The sequence below is a fragment of the Molothrus ater genome, chromosome 20 (assembly GCF_012460135.2).
Source record: "Molothrus ater isolate BHLD 08-10-18 breed brown headed cowbird chromosome 20, BPBGC_Mater_1.1, whole genome shotgun sequence".
In the NCBI taxonomy this organism is placed as follows: domain Eukaryota; kingdom Metazoa; phylum Chordata; class Aves; order Passeriformes; family Icteridae; genus Molothrus; species Molothrus ater.
This window is the reverse complement of record NC_050497.2, coordinates 5,582,995-5,597,527: the sequence shown is the minus strand read 5'-3', so window position 1 is coordinate 5,597,527 and position 14,533 is coordinate 5,582,995. Positions and strand designations below refer to the sequence as shown.

Genomic DNA, 14,533 nt, shown 5'->3' with positions numbered 1-14,533 from the left:
GGCAAATAGTCAACCTTCCTCTCCTCAGTCACACTCAGATGGCTTTGTTATTCTCAATATTCTGAATGAGCAATGGGGGGTTGAGGATGGGTGTGGGAAAACATGTAAGATTAAAGAGTTTCTGTGCTTGCAACTGCTGGGAAAAACAAAGGAGTGTCCAGGCAGAGCCAGGCATGGCATGGCTGCAGGGTGGGCATTCAGACCTGAGCTGAGGATGGCAGTTCTTGGCTTGGCCTGGCGCAGGGAGCCAATTGTGGAGGAGCTGCTGCTGCTGGTGGTTCCCTCGCCCTTGCAGGTCAGCTGCAGAGTGGAGTCCTGCCCTGGGATGGTGATGGACTTGGCAGTGGAAGGAGGCCTGGAATCAGAAGGGAAGGAGGTTACAGACTGCCAGGCAGGGAGCAGGCATCATTCTGTCCATCCCACCCTTGTCAGCAGGGGGAAGCTGGCAGCCCTCTGACCACCAGCTCAAATGGGATGGTGGGTTTTGTTTTCTCACATGCAAGACTGGTGTCATCCCTACCTGGCACTGCATTACAAGAAAAAACAAATTTTTGAGGTAAATTAAGGCAAAAAGGGGCCATTCATTCATTACACAGGCTCAGAACTTGCACTGTCCTCCAGGACTCCATCCAGAGCTGCCCTTTCAGCCCCAGCATGTGTCCACTGCCCAGCTGGCTTCACAAACAGGAACCAGTTTGCTGCTGTCCCACTCTCAAGTCCAGCTTCCTTTCTCTTACACCTCTTTGGCCAAAATGAAACCTTTTATCCCAGCAACCCTGTCCCCTTATGAGAGCACTTTTACAACAATCAAATAACCTTTCCCTTTTTTAACTGACTATTAAACTCCTTTTCAGTGAAACTAAAGTGTTTTTCCAGCTGTCAGAATTATTTTTCTGGTTATTCTGTGAGCCTGCAACATCCCTTTGTAAATGCTGACTGCAGGGCAGATCTGTGAGTGCCTGGAGCCCCCTCCCTTCCTCCAGAAGTGCTTTTGGGTGGAAGCCACAGCATGTGCAGCGTGGCAAAGTGAATATTCCTGTTGGAGCCCTAACCTCTCTGCAGCCCGAAGTCTGAACTGGAACTAAAGAATCATATTATGGATTTTAAGTGAGGAGTGAGAAATAAAATCTTTTGTCTCACTCAGAGCTCTGAGGGAAGACGTTACATGAGAGGGGATCTTTGCGGTATTTTGGAAGGCAGAATATTTAATGTGGACAGCTGAAGGGCTATAAAGCTTTCAGGAAACTCACAGCATGCCTTCACCAGGAAAAAACCTCCCTAATCACCTTATCAGTGATTTGCATGCACCCAGGTGCTTTGGGGACTTGGCTTCACAGGTTTTTAAGGCTTTTACAACCTTAAGCAAGCAAACTGCTCCTGCAGCAGCTGTGGGAGCAGCCCCTTGGTCTGTCAGCTCAGCTGCTCTGCCCCTTTCAACAACCCCAGCAGGAGAAGGTTCATGGAGTGCTGCAGAAAATCAGTGCTTGGAAGTGATTTCCCAGCACAGTTTAATTCCTGCCTAACCCTCTAATGAGTGTCATTTACCAGAAGCTCTACTGATCAAGGACTATTCCACATGCAAAGTTTCTATTTTTAGATATTTGCACATCATCAACATAAAAGGGAAAAGTGGGAATGACTGCAAAAATCCTTCAAGAAAATTAGGTTTGACTTTCAGACTGAACCTACTTACATTAAATGGATATTTATATCCTATTCTGTGCAATTTTCAGGCATTCTAAGGGTGGGACTTGCTTCCATTGCAAAGGAGCAACAGGTATTTTTGTAAAATATTACTACCAGACATCCCAGTACCCTAGATTTAGAACATCTGTTACTGCTATAAAGTTATGGTTTAAGATACTCAAAACTTCTACATTACACTTTCTTCTGAAGCAGAAATTCTTCAGAATCAGATGACACTGATGTTGGGTTCAAAAGTGTGAAAAAATACTGCAGCACTATGAAAAGCCACTCACAAAACAAACCTAGCAAAAATAATGCAGCATTTTAAAAAAGAATTTGAGCTAATTTATGCACTCCAAGCCAGCTCCTAAAATTAGATCTACAAGAATTGGCCTCAAGGTAAAGCTTTCTTCTCTCATTCTGTTGGGAGGCAACATGAAATATTCCTTTGGGCACATGGCAGCCCTGCTGTGCAGTCACACACCTTCCAGCACACCCAGCAGGGCTGGGACTGTGATGCTGCACTGTGGTGTGAGATCAGGATATTTATTGATTCACCAACAATTCTTTAAGCAGCAAAACTGCTCCCCAGCCTAACTGTCCTTATTCTTTCCTATCATTATGCATTAAAAAAACCCCACATTACAGCAATTTCTCTGCTAATTAATACAAATTGTGAGCCCTGTAGGAAAAAAAATTAAAATGATTCAGCTTTGAAGAATTTTTGTTGCTGTTTCAATCTGAGATCTTTATCCCCCATGGTATGTGCTGAAGCGTGTCCACTTCCAAGACTGTTTTCTTTATTGACCTTTCTCCTCTTGGAGGTCAGTGAAACCAAGCCCAGAGCCATGAGAAATTCCATCCTTCAAGCAAAACATGAAGTTTGTAATCAAAATCTACTGGTTTCTAAAACCTAAGTTGCACCAGCAGGGAAAATACTGTGCACAGCAATAATCAGAGCTGGGAAAGCCAGAGCAGAGAACAAAACCAATTAACAGCACTGGCTGGCTGTGCTTTTCTGGATGATTCAACCAGTTTTACAGTACTTCCCAATATCAAGGGCATCCTTTCCCCTCCCTTCATCAATTCTAGTGTCTGCCCAGAACAGGGTACAGCCAGGAACTCACGTTTTGAAGCAGGGGTCCCCAGAGAGCAGGGACATTCCAATCGTGACCTGGAGAGGGGACACAAGGCACATCATCAGCCATGCTGCACTGAGCTCCTCACTTCACAACACCCAGGAGCTCAAGGGCTAGGTGTAAAGATCAGCCAGATCTAGCTCCTTTCCCAGGGAAATCAGCTTCAGGGATTTAGCAAAGTATTCCCCTCCCTGCCCCAAATCCCTGCATCAGTCACTCCAAGTGGCAGCAGCTCAGCAGGACACCAGCTGGGTCATGCTGACAGTGCCTTGTAACATTTCCCTCCCTCCTGCTCCTGGATTTTTTTGTCAAGGGTCACTGCTTGGCCAAATCAATGCCAAATTATCAAAGGGCAACTCTGATAATGGGAAGCTTCCCAAGTCAGTCTAGCAGCACAAAAGCAAAATCCTGTCTCTGTACATAACAGGACGTTCTGCCAGACTGGCACTGTGCTGTGATCTCCCCAAAGCCCTAAGCAGGGTTTCTGCTGTGTAGGTTCTAGCTGTTGTACCTTTAGAATGGAGTTGTCCTGTCGGGTGTTCTTAGTATCATATCCTTCCAGCAAGCAGCAACGGACAGTGGATCCAGAGCCTGCAAATTCTGCCAGATTTAGATCAGCAAAGCCCAGCTGCAGCCAAGAAAACAATGGAGGGGAAGGTGAGAAAACAGACATTACTCCATAAAGGGATACACAGTGTCTCACAGACCAAAGGGAGAGAACAGGAGCCAGGACACAGAGTGGTGGCTGTGAAGATTCCCTGTTCTTGAGGATGGACAGGGTCACATTCCTAACCCCAAGCTAGATGGACACTTGGAGGCCTTCAGGAGGCCAAGCCCACATGGAGGAAGGGTGTACAGTAGTGCTGGTGGCCCGGACAGTGTTAACCAGCCTGCAGCCATTGCATAACCAAGGACATGGAAGGCACCAGGTCAACAATGTGGAAAAAACAGAATCACACATACACAAACATAATAAGGCACTCTTTGTATCGGACCATCCCAGAATGCAGTGGAGCATGCGAACCAGGAGATGAAAGGATATTGTTACAGGGGAAAGTGACACCATCCTGACAAAAACAACAGACTACGGGCACGGGGAGCTGGAGGCCCAGAGCCATGTGGCACTCACTGCCTGTGCCTCACCCCTCAGAGGCAGCTGCTGGGCTGGGCAGCTCCTCCTCAACACTGCTCAGGTTTAACCAGCAAGGAGTTGGTTTGACACGCAGAAGGGAAGAGAAATATTTGGAGAGATTTAGTTGTGAGCTCTCTAAACCTTCTCCAACAAATGGGAAGCAAACAGAGAAGGTGACAAAGCTGAAGATCACATGCATTTTTTAAAAGGGCACCGATCCCTCCAGAGTAAATACACACACAATGAAGAGCACCTTTGTTTTCCTGCCCTAATCCCTGGTGTATTAACACAGTGTTTCAAAGAAAAAGTTACAGCTTGTTTTATGCACAGCTTTATGAACAGCAGGCAGTTGTGTCCCATCTCATCTGATCAGCAGGACATGCTGTACTCTGTATGTGGCCAAAGCATCCAGGCGTGGAGCATCTGCGTCACAGCAGCGGCAGCAGGGCAGCTCCCAGGGGAGCAGGGAACACAGGTGGAGCAGCAGCAGCAGCAGGTCCTTCTGTCCTTCTGGGCTCTGCAGCACATCCCTTCTGCCCTGCTGCTGACAGCTGAGCAGAGAGCCCCAACAGTAGCACCATCCTATGGAATTGTGGGGCCCTGTCAGCTGAGGAAGCTAATGGAGAGTCCCAGCACAAAACAGTCACTGCCAGAGGAACCCTGGCTCCCACTGTTCCAAGTCAAGAATCACAGTCTGATCAAGATATATGATTGAGGGGGAAACAGCAGCAAGATTAATGTAGCTGCTTTCTTCATCCCATCCTCAAAGGGCAACTTCTGATGGCTAATGAACAAAAAAAAAGTGGGATAGAGAGGGAACCTTTTATCAGGAAAAAAAAATAACCTTTTTTCCTCTCTTCTCACTTCTTAAGAATTCCTTTAATGCAAGTGTTTCTTCAGCCCTTGCTGCAGAAATTTCTCTGTCTCTTCTAGCCAAGGGCTATGCTGTTTGCTAATTATTCACCAATAAGGAAAAAAAAAAATATCTCAGAGATAAACAGGACAGAGGAAAGCCACAGAGGGAGATGCAATCCATCACTGTGACAAAGACACAGCACCACCACACCAGGAGAACAGCATGGCACAGGGGTGGCCCAGACCTAGATCCCTCTTCCTCCAGCACAGCACTAAATTCTGAGAGGAGACCAACACTGGAGCACAGAGTGTGGGAGAACCCTCCAGCAGCCCCAGTGTGCTGAGGTCAGAAGCTCTTTCAGGAAGCAGACTCCCAGTATATAGAGGAAAGATCCCTTAACAAAAGGATGTTTTCAGATATAACCTTCCAGAATCGTTTCCTCAGTTTTCCAGCCAGCTGATGGTGTTTCTCCCAGCTCAGGGAAAGAGTTTCTGCTTTATCAGTCCTTCCTGTCGCCTTCCGCCCTGTCACCCCTGACACTGAGGTGGCATTCACGTCAAACCCCAAGGTGTGCAAGGCACTGGAAACTGCCTGGAGCACAAACAGCCCCATCACCCTCACTCCCTGCTCATGGGCATGAGGTATGCCAGGTACAGAGGGCATTCACAAGTTTCATCTTCCTCTACATCTGCTGCTGTGACTGGAGGAGTTCTCAGCTGAATTGGGATAGTTTAAAAAGGTGGTGACTCGTGGTGTAAAATGAGAAAATAGCTGCATAGACATCTACCACAGACTTCTGCTAGAAACATTAGGAAGCCCAAATCAGCTCTGTCATGAGAACCTGCCTAGAACAAGCCTGGTCCACTGGGCAAGACTGCAATCGCTCTTGTCTGGTGTGACATCGCTCATTTCTGAGCTGCTTCAGATCATCTTCTCAGAGAACACATCTGTCTTTTTCACCAAGCAAGATACCAGCCCAAGAGACAACACGTACTTGAGATTTGGTCTCCAGCTCTGGGCTGGAGGAAGTCAGTCTCTGTTAAATGCCACTAAACACAACTGAAGACTGAGCAAAAAGGAAGTAGGTTAGAACATGACCTGAATAAGGTCTCCAGGTTAACTCCACCACAGAAACGTGCCTTCAGGCCTCCTTTAATTCTGCCTTCCCAAATCCTACAGAAAGCTTCAGGATGGACATTGCAGGAGGCAAAGGCTGATGCATTTGCTATACCTCTTCTTCCAGCTATGCTGCTCTCCCTGGACATGCAGCCCTGCAGAATGAATAACCTTCCCACAGTGTGAATTCAGTGAAAAAGAGACTGATGGCCCTAGAGACCATGTCCTAATTAGCAATGAAAAAGGAACAAAGTCATATTGCCTTCTCCCACCCAGCACAGCAGAACACAGGAGCTACTGCAGTAGACCTTTCACATCCAGTTGCCTCCATGGCCTCAGAAAGGATTTTGATGAGAAGGAATTCTTACATGGCTGTGTGTGACCAAAGCATCTGTTTGTTAGAAGCCAGCAGCAGTGACTCATTTTCAAACAAACATCATTTTGGGCACTGTGTGAGCTCAGCTTCTAAGCCAACATTGTCTCTTGATCCAGCACAAGGAGGAGAAGGGGGTGGCCCATTGTCTGTCCCACAGCACAGGCAAGAGAATGCAAGGAAGACAAACCAAGACTAAGATCCCTGCTGATCCATTTGGCTTTTGCCTTGGTGTCTCCTGTGCTCTGGCAGGCAGTGATTTCTGCTGAAGGCTCCTGCCTGCTCTCCTGAGGCAGTGAGGTGCCTGCCCCAGCTGGCTGCCAGCTCTGCAGAACAGAATTGGAGCCTGTTTCTTTATTAGAGACATGCTGCCAGAAGCCAGAGAGTTCAGATGTGACTCAGAACTTCCCCAAAGTTTGAGGACATGCAGATCATCTCTCCAACCCCCATGTCAAATCCATATCCAGTGCAATCTGGATCCTGTCCCAGCAAGTCGAGTTTTTTGGGAAATCTCTTAACTCAGACTCAAACTAAGAACTAATGAACATCTCTCCAGATTGGTCCACTCAGCAGCCACTAGTTTCTAATGGCTGTAAAGCACAAGCAGGAGACAAGACCATCTTCACTCTGTTATATTTGCCCTTTCTATGCTCTTACCTTTGAGTAGGTTTTTCCGCCCTTCAGCTCCTATATTGGGAAACAAAACAAAACAGGAAAAGCAGCTATTATATGTGCTGGGGCAACAGGGGGAAAGTCATTACTCAGTCCTGGAATCTTCTCTCAGGATTCACAAGCCTCTCTCTCAAGGGTTACCACCACCTTGGTCATTCCCATCCTCCATCAAGGACTCTGCTCGGAGAGAGAGGCTCTATTCCAGCATATCCTGTCCCAAACAATCTTTCCTTCCCACCACAGTCCACACAACTTTTCTTGCTGCCAAAAAGCAGCCAGTGCCCAGCTGCCAGTACAGCACTGGTGGTGCTCCCTGCCAGAAGCAAAGCTGGGTGCTCACCTTGCGGACAGACACTCGGCAGATGCAGGGGTCCAGGAGCCCTGTGGCAGGGTTGGCACTCATTTTACACACAAAGGTGAATTTCTTTTTCCAGCGGACACAATTTTCCTGAACTTCCTCTCTGTGAGAATGGAAAAAAAAAAAATCAAATAAAGGTACAAAGCCAAATCAAGACCAGCTATTAAGTATCTTTTTTAATGACTGGCATCCTAGCCCATAAAGATCCTCTGCAGCAGCTTGCTTCACCTGAAACTGAACCACACAAAGGTGTTAGGTTCGCATCAAACTTTTCACTAGTCAATACAGGTAAAATCCACCCAGGTTACAGAAATACTAATCATCTCATCAACAGAATTTGCCTTCAAAACTCTCCCAAGCTCTGACATTTCCTGCTCAGCCGGTTTAGCTCATTCTCTGTCCAGCCTGCATGGAGCAAATCTCCACACCTGAACTGGGCTGAAGGTTCACAAGCTTATCTCCCTCCAGCATGTCTGTTTGTACAGCCTCTGCACAGCAAAGTGCTCTGTGTCCTGGATGGCCTGTCCTTCCCTGCTCCTCGGGCTGGCACTAAGCCAGTGAGGATGGCCAGCTTAAAGGAGGACAAAAACACATGTGGAAATGCTCCTGGTGCAAGCAGACAGGGTCACACCAAGCAAACATTGCTTCAAATCCTGCAGGGGCTTAGCCAGGGGAGAGGTGGTTTTGCTTGCACAGCTTCTGAGCAGACCATCCTGATCTCCAGGCTGAGTGGAGAACACATGGCTCTGGCACAGCCTGAGCCTGCAGGAAAAAGAGAAGAAGCATTCCTGAGTGCAGGAATCACTTCAGCTACAGCTCTGGCTTCCACACAGCCCTCAGGGGAAGCTGGATTTTACCTTTCCAAGGAAGCTGATTCAAAGGAACCTGGAAACAAGGTGTGTGGGTCCTTCCACAGGGCTCTAGTTTCCTTTCCTACTGAGCCTCTACAGGCTCAGAGCTTGGCCCTCAGCCAGTCCAGTTCTCAAGTGATGAGGCCAGGGGAGGAAGGGAAGGCACTGCTGACAGCTGTGAGCAAGCAAGTCTGACTCTTATCTCTCCTCCTAGCACAGGACAAAGGTGCAAGGGCAGCTGATAAACTGTTTGCTTTAGCAGGGAAAGGGAGGCTTCCCACCATCTGACCCAGGCCAAAGGGACTGGTGGCAAAGGGGAGAGTGATCAGCCTTGGTAGTGTCTCCACTCTTCCTGGGAAGGAAGGGGAAGAAGCTGTGGCTCACATTCCCTTAGGGCAACCTCGAGGTGAGCCCAAGGGGACAGAGCCAGGGACTCAGTCCTGAGCCAGGAGGTCCCTGCTGGTCCTCCAAGATGTTCTGTGGGACCAAATGTGCCAAGCAAGGGAGACACAGAGAACAGAAAAGGAGTAACTGACAAAAACCTGAAATCTGTAATCCTCTGTAATGCAGATAAAGGCTGATCATCCCTGTTTAAAACAAGAGAAAACAGAAGGCAACAATTCCTTCAAGGTAGAGAACTTAAATCCCTTCCAGACAGAACTCAGGCTCACTACTGAAGTCAGTAAAAAGTGAGACATCTAAGTGCCAAAAATACCTTTGAATCCGGGATTATTAATTCAAGATGAGATCTGGTTCTCATTACTTCACCCAAGTCACCCCAGCTCTCTCAGACAGGAGGAAGAAACACATCCAGAGGGATTAAAAAGGTTTTGTCTGTAATAAAATATTCACCATGCCAGCCAAATTAAGCATGCTACATTTCAAATATGGGTGCCTTAAACCTGCCTCAATAATAAGCATCTTAAATGGCCTAAAGGAAGGAAAAACTCAAGATACAGATGAGAAAAGGTACGCAACAGAATGGAAAATCACCTGTGAACACAAGGCAGGTACAGGGGGATGCAGGAAACACTGAATATTTTAGGAGCATTAGTCACCTTTGGAAAGGAACTGCTCTTTTCTAGAAAGCAAAGCTAATGCTAAAGCTACCACTGACACCAGAGCTCCAAGGGATTGCTGGGAGGCAGCTACAAGTGAGAGCTGTTCAGTCAGCCAGCAGCACACTGGAGCACACCCTGCTCCCCGCCCTGACCAGACAAGAGCATTCATGGGATGCTCCCTCCAGCTCCCAGAGCCCATCCCTGGCTCCCAGAGCTGCAGGAGCCCCAGTGGGATCAAGAGCTGCTCCAGCATGTGAGTTGAGTTTCCTTACTCAGGAGTTCTTGCTCCTTTCTCAGTGCAGCCATGATTAAGCATCTGCTGGATGCTGCTAAGTCCAATGAAGGCTAATTACTTCCAAACATGGTAAAAAGTACTGATTAGCAATCCAGAGCTCCATAGCTAATTTGCCTTTAGCCTAAGCTCCTCTAACAGACATTCTGCTTCTTATTAAGGATGTACATTGGCTTTCCAGAACTGCTGTAGATACCACACAGTGCAGGGGATTAGGAAAAGGATTTGGGGGTGTTATGTTACCCACAGCACTGTGATCATGAACCTCAGCTGCAGGTGCACACACAGCTTAGGGGTTTTGTGCCTTTGGAACAGTCTGCACATGGCAAGAAGGAATTTATAAGACAAAATCCAGAGCTGCTTTCCAGTCACAAGTTTCACAATCATTCAATAATGAATTTCAACCTTTTTTGTTTTTTTTTATTTTAAAGGGTGGGGGCTGGATCTGTGTCATTAGACAAACAAGCAACAGCTCTATTGTTTCAAACTGAACTCTAAAATATTAGTTCCACATTTCAAAAGATGGCATGGTGGAGAAGAAATGGGCTTTGCCTACCCACCTCCCTTCAAGTTAGGCTGGTAATTAGAGAACACTAAAAAAGGGACAAAAAAAAAAAAAAAAGGAGAACTCAGATGATGAGCAGTTTTGTATATAGCCCTGGAATATTCTCTGATGTACAATTATGAACCATCATACAGAAACAAAAAATAACACCCAAGAAGCATGGTGAGGGCTGCACTGAGGGAAATTTTCTTTCATCCTAATCACAAGGCAACTAAAAGTAAAGGAGAAATGAACAGCTTAAAACCAGAAGTGTCTAATTTTAAGTGTCGCTCTGTATTTGGAGAACCAGAAATAGTTCACACCAATGCCAGGTCTAGGTGCCAATTTAACGGGTCTTCAGAAGTTTTATTTAAAAAAGCTGCCTGTATCATTTTGCAAAAAGACTCCCAGAAGGTTGAATGCCTGCCAAACTAAGCTTTGCCCTCTTCTGACTTCAGACTTATTCAAAGCTGTGTAATTACTCTTTCCAGACCTAAATATACCTCCTCAGAATAAACCAGTGCAATCCTGTGGCAGCTTTTGTGAAAAGCAGAGTTCTGCAAAGAGCTTTGTGAGGTTTTCTAATCCTGGAGCTGCTCATCTACCTCCAGCTCAAGGAAGAGCTTTTTGCATCCCTCTTTCTACCTCTCAAGAGAAGATTCACCAGGAAAAGAGCAGCTGGAAGATGCTTCACCATAGCATGGTGAGAGTCAAGTGATGGGAATGATGCACAGCAGGGACCCACTGCTCTGCCTGATTTTGGAGAGGCAAACACTCAGGGAAGCCTCCAAGGCCACTCTGGGTTGAGATCTCACACACAGCTCTGGAGACAGGCAGAAAACATACAACAAACAGGCCTTAAAGAAGAGATGTTTCCCAGCTGTGGTGTAAGTGCCATGGACAGACCAGCACTCTGAATGGCTCGCTCTGAATTCAAGCTGGTAAAGCAAACAGTTCTAGAAAAAGGCCACATATTCAACCCATGCTATCTTGGGCTACACTGTGAACCTCTCTCCCACATGAAAACCCAGCTAATGAAACACTAGAGCAGAGATTAAAACTTCTATTTACAGACTCAGAGCTGAGCTGCGGGTATCAACCTTCCAACACACCACCCCCTGAAACACTTTTGCCTTGCTGAAGCATTTAGAAAAGCAGATGTTTCACTCCTGCTTTATGGCAGTTGTCACACATAAGACAGTGTCATAAAAAGGCCACAGCCTTACTGAAAGGGCTGCAGCAACAAAAAAATAGCTTTTAATGTCAAACGTTTCACTAGAGCAATGTGTCTCAGTCTGATGTTTCATGTATGGGGCAAATGTGGGAAAACCTCAGGCTAAATGGGACAGTAGAGATAAGCACACACAAAGAGCTTCTTATTCAGATTTACTCCTCCTCCTTACACAGAGGGGAAGGGTAAGCTTTCCTATTTCTGATGCTCAGTCCACATGCTCACTGTCCCCCTTCTGAGATGTGGATCTGTGTCAGAGCCTTCAAGCAGAACTAATCCCCCTCTCAGCAGACCTAGTCCTCTGCACCCTCCTCCCTGGTTCACCACTGCAGCAGGAGCAGCAGCATCTTATCTGATAAGGCACAGGAGAGATAATACCATTTTAAAGAGGCTGCCAAGCCAACTCCCAGCTCAGATTCTTTTAAGTGCAGTGAAAAACAGCTCTTCAAGGGGCCCTGACACACACCAGCAGTGTGTCTTTCGGGGAGTAAGGGAACACAATCCCTGCAATGCAGGTACAATCCCCTCAATCACAGAGAAACAAAATATCATGTTACTTCAGCAGACTGCACCTGAAAGGCATCTTCTACACCATTTCTTTACAGAGCTCTGCTTTCATCTGCAGAGACACAGTTAAAACAGTCCCATCTAATCCCCAGCCCTTCCAAAGGCTGAATTAGAGCAGAATCACTGACACTCCCATAGCTTGGAAAAGCCTGGAACAATCCTGCATTTTGCTCCAGAGAAGACAGTTACTATTTTAACTAGGTTATCTAGCGCAAAGCTGCAGGAGACACCTTTGCTAAGTGCAAGGAAAAATCCCTGAAAAGCGTGTTTTGAAATTGACTTTCTAGGATGTTCAGGAACCAGAACACCCCGTTGTTCACAGCACATCAAAATATATCCCATCCTACAAACACAGCAGGTCCTGCCACAAACAATGCCTAATCACTGCCTATAAAACACAGGAATTGCAAAAGTGGGTGAACATACATATGTAATACAAAGCAAGCCCTCATTTAGCCATTAGCTGCTTTAGAGTTACAATCCAGAACCTGCAGCTATCTCCAAATAATGGGCTTAGGACAGGGCACTTCATGGCAGTACACACGTTATTAAAGAAAAATACAGCTCTGAGGCTTTGCCATCCAGATGCCTGGCAAGGAAAAGGAGAAGAATGCACAGTGAGGAGAATGCACTGTGGGCAGCCACCACAGGAACAGGTCACATCAGTGAAGCTTAGGGCTGCCAGCATCTGCTCCATTTTGTTGTCAAGCATAGGTAGGAAAGCAGAAGCAAACACAGCGTAGCAATAGGTGCTGGGAAGCTCAGTGGGAACACATGCCAGGAAAATTGAGAAGTGACACACCATATCCCTTGGGGAACATCATTAAAACCAGCTGGATACACAATGTATGCAATCCTAGTCTAACCTGGAGGCTGACATATGCCCTGCAAGTTTACACAGAGGGGTTTTGCCTTCCCTGAGCAGAAGCAGGGCAAGGGCTGCAGGGAACTCCCAACAATAAAGTCACTCTGCAGTGCCTGAGCTTACATCACTGGCCAGAACAACTGCCAGCCCAAGGAGCTGGACGTGTCCCCCTCTGCAAACAACCCTGTATTCTCCAGCTGACAAGTGCTGGTTGTTGTTCAGTAGACATGAGCAGTTATGATGGAAAAATGGCTCAGAGACAGATGATGCAGACTGTGTTACTGAGAGAACTAAGCAAGCCTTTGTCATTTGAAACAAGTCTTATTTGGATGTTTCACTGCAAGTGTTTTAAACAAGGGTTCAGCAGTAAGGTCACTGCATCTACCAAGCTACTCACAAAATTAACTTTTGAACTCCCAGCAAACCCATTCCAACGGCCCAGGGTGAAGAAGGACAGCTACCCTCATCTCTCTTGTGGCATCAGCTTACACTTGTTCAGTTCTTCATTTGCACCAGAGCGGCGATTTGGAAAGGCTCCCTAAATGCTAAACATGTACACCAATGCTTTTAAAATGAGCCAATCGCACAACCCAGCATTTTTGAGGGAGAACAAGGCAAGCTCCAAAACTTCTGCAGGGCTTCACCTGCTGTCTCCCAGCAGGAGATGGACATATATCCACTCCTGCTGCTCACTGGCAGCTGGGGAGGAGTGAACAGGGAAGGAAGAGTAGGGGAAAGTCAGCTCAGGAAACCAGATTCCACTGATGCAGTTAAGAGCACAGGCTGCCTAATCCCTACTTGACTGGACATGAGACAAATACAGGAAAAAGGATTAATGGCAAATGTACAGAAAAAAAAAAAACAAAACCAAAAAAAGCTAATGGAAGAAACTCCAGCCACAACTGAGAAACCAAGCTAAGGAACAGTCAAAGCAGCTTCACTAGGGGACAGGGGACGATGATGACAGCACTGAGTATGTGAAAGGCAGCTGAGGAAAGAACTGGAGCAAAAACAATAAGGCGAGCATGAAATAAAAACAGTATTCAAAGAATGATTTAGATATCATCCTTAGGAGTAAGCTGGTATCTAGCAGGCAAGGGATTGACTTTTGATGGTTTTAACCATCTTTATTTCCAGAAAAGCCTATTTCTGAAAAGCACATTTTTGGAACTGTGTGTTACAGCTCCCTCCAAGGCAGTGATCAGTCTTGATGAAGGTCCACCAGCACAAGCCAGGAAGTGATAATTCCTCCTGGAGAATGGGAGTGGCAGTCAGTCAATCACCAGAACAAAACCCTCCAGCATCAGCATCCCTAGTTGTGTATTAACAGCTTCCTTGAAAGTAATTCAGTTATGTCTGCACTCCAGTCACATGAACCCAGACATGTGTCTTTGGAAGTGACAGACATGAAATGCTGCACCTCATGCACTATGTCCCACAGGCAAGAGCTTTCCAGTGCAGCACATCCCATGTACTCCAGGTCACTGCACTAGGGAGCCAGGCTCTCCAGTACATTCAGGGCTTCCCAAACCACTGGGAGTTATTCTAGAAAAAATATTTCCAACCACTCCTTGTATCTAAATCTTAAAACTCTTAAGCTCCTCCTAACATGAATTATGTTAAAAATGCTATAAGAAATGAAACAATGGAGGTTATTAAAAAAATCACATGCAGCTGGTGACCAAGTGCTACAGGAAAAGCTGCATAAGGAAACAAAAATTGTGCCAAATGGAGAAAGTAAGTCACAGAAAAATGACCCTTTAGAACTTAAGTTATAGAACAAGTCAGAT

The 14,533-nt window shown here is 46.4% G+C and overlaps 1 protein-coding gene across 2 annotated transcripts in view; it reads right to left on the bottom strand.

Annotated features, from left to right (window-relative positions):
- The window catches only part of EEIG1 (estrogen-induced osteoclastogenesis regulator 1), a 79,980-nt gene that overhangs the window by 9,000 nt on the left and 56,447 nt on the right, over positions 1 to 14,533 (bottom strand). The window contains exons 3-7 of one of the 2 annotated variants that reach the window (XM_036393923.2): positions 7,315 to 7,435; positions 6,960 to 6,989; positions 3,337 to 3,453; positions 2,814 to 2,860; positions 204 to 355 (exon numbers count right to left, since the gene is read on the bottom strand). In XM_036393923.2, the coding sequence (XP_036249816.1) occupies positions 204 to 355; positions 2,814 to 2,860; positions 3,337 to 3,453; positions 6,960 to 6,989; positions 7,315 to 7,435 (467 nt within the window). Of the gene's footprint in view, positions 1 to 203; positions 356 to 2,813; positions 2,863 to 3,336; positions 3,454 to 6,959; positions 6,990 to 7,314; positions 7,436 to 14,533 lie in introns of both variants that reach the window. The other variant, XM_054516924.1, reaches the window with a different exon arrangement.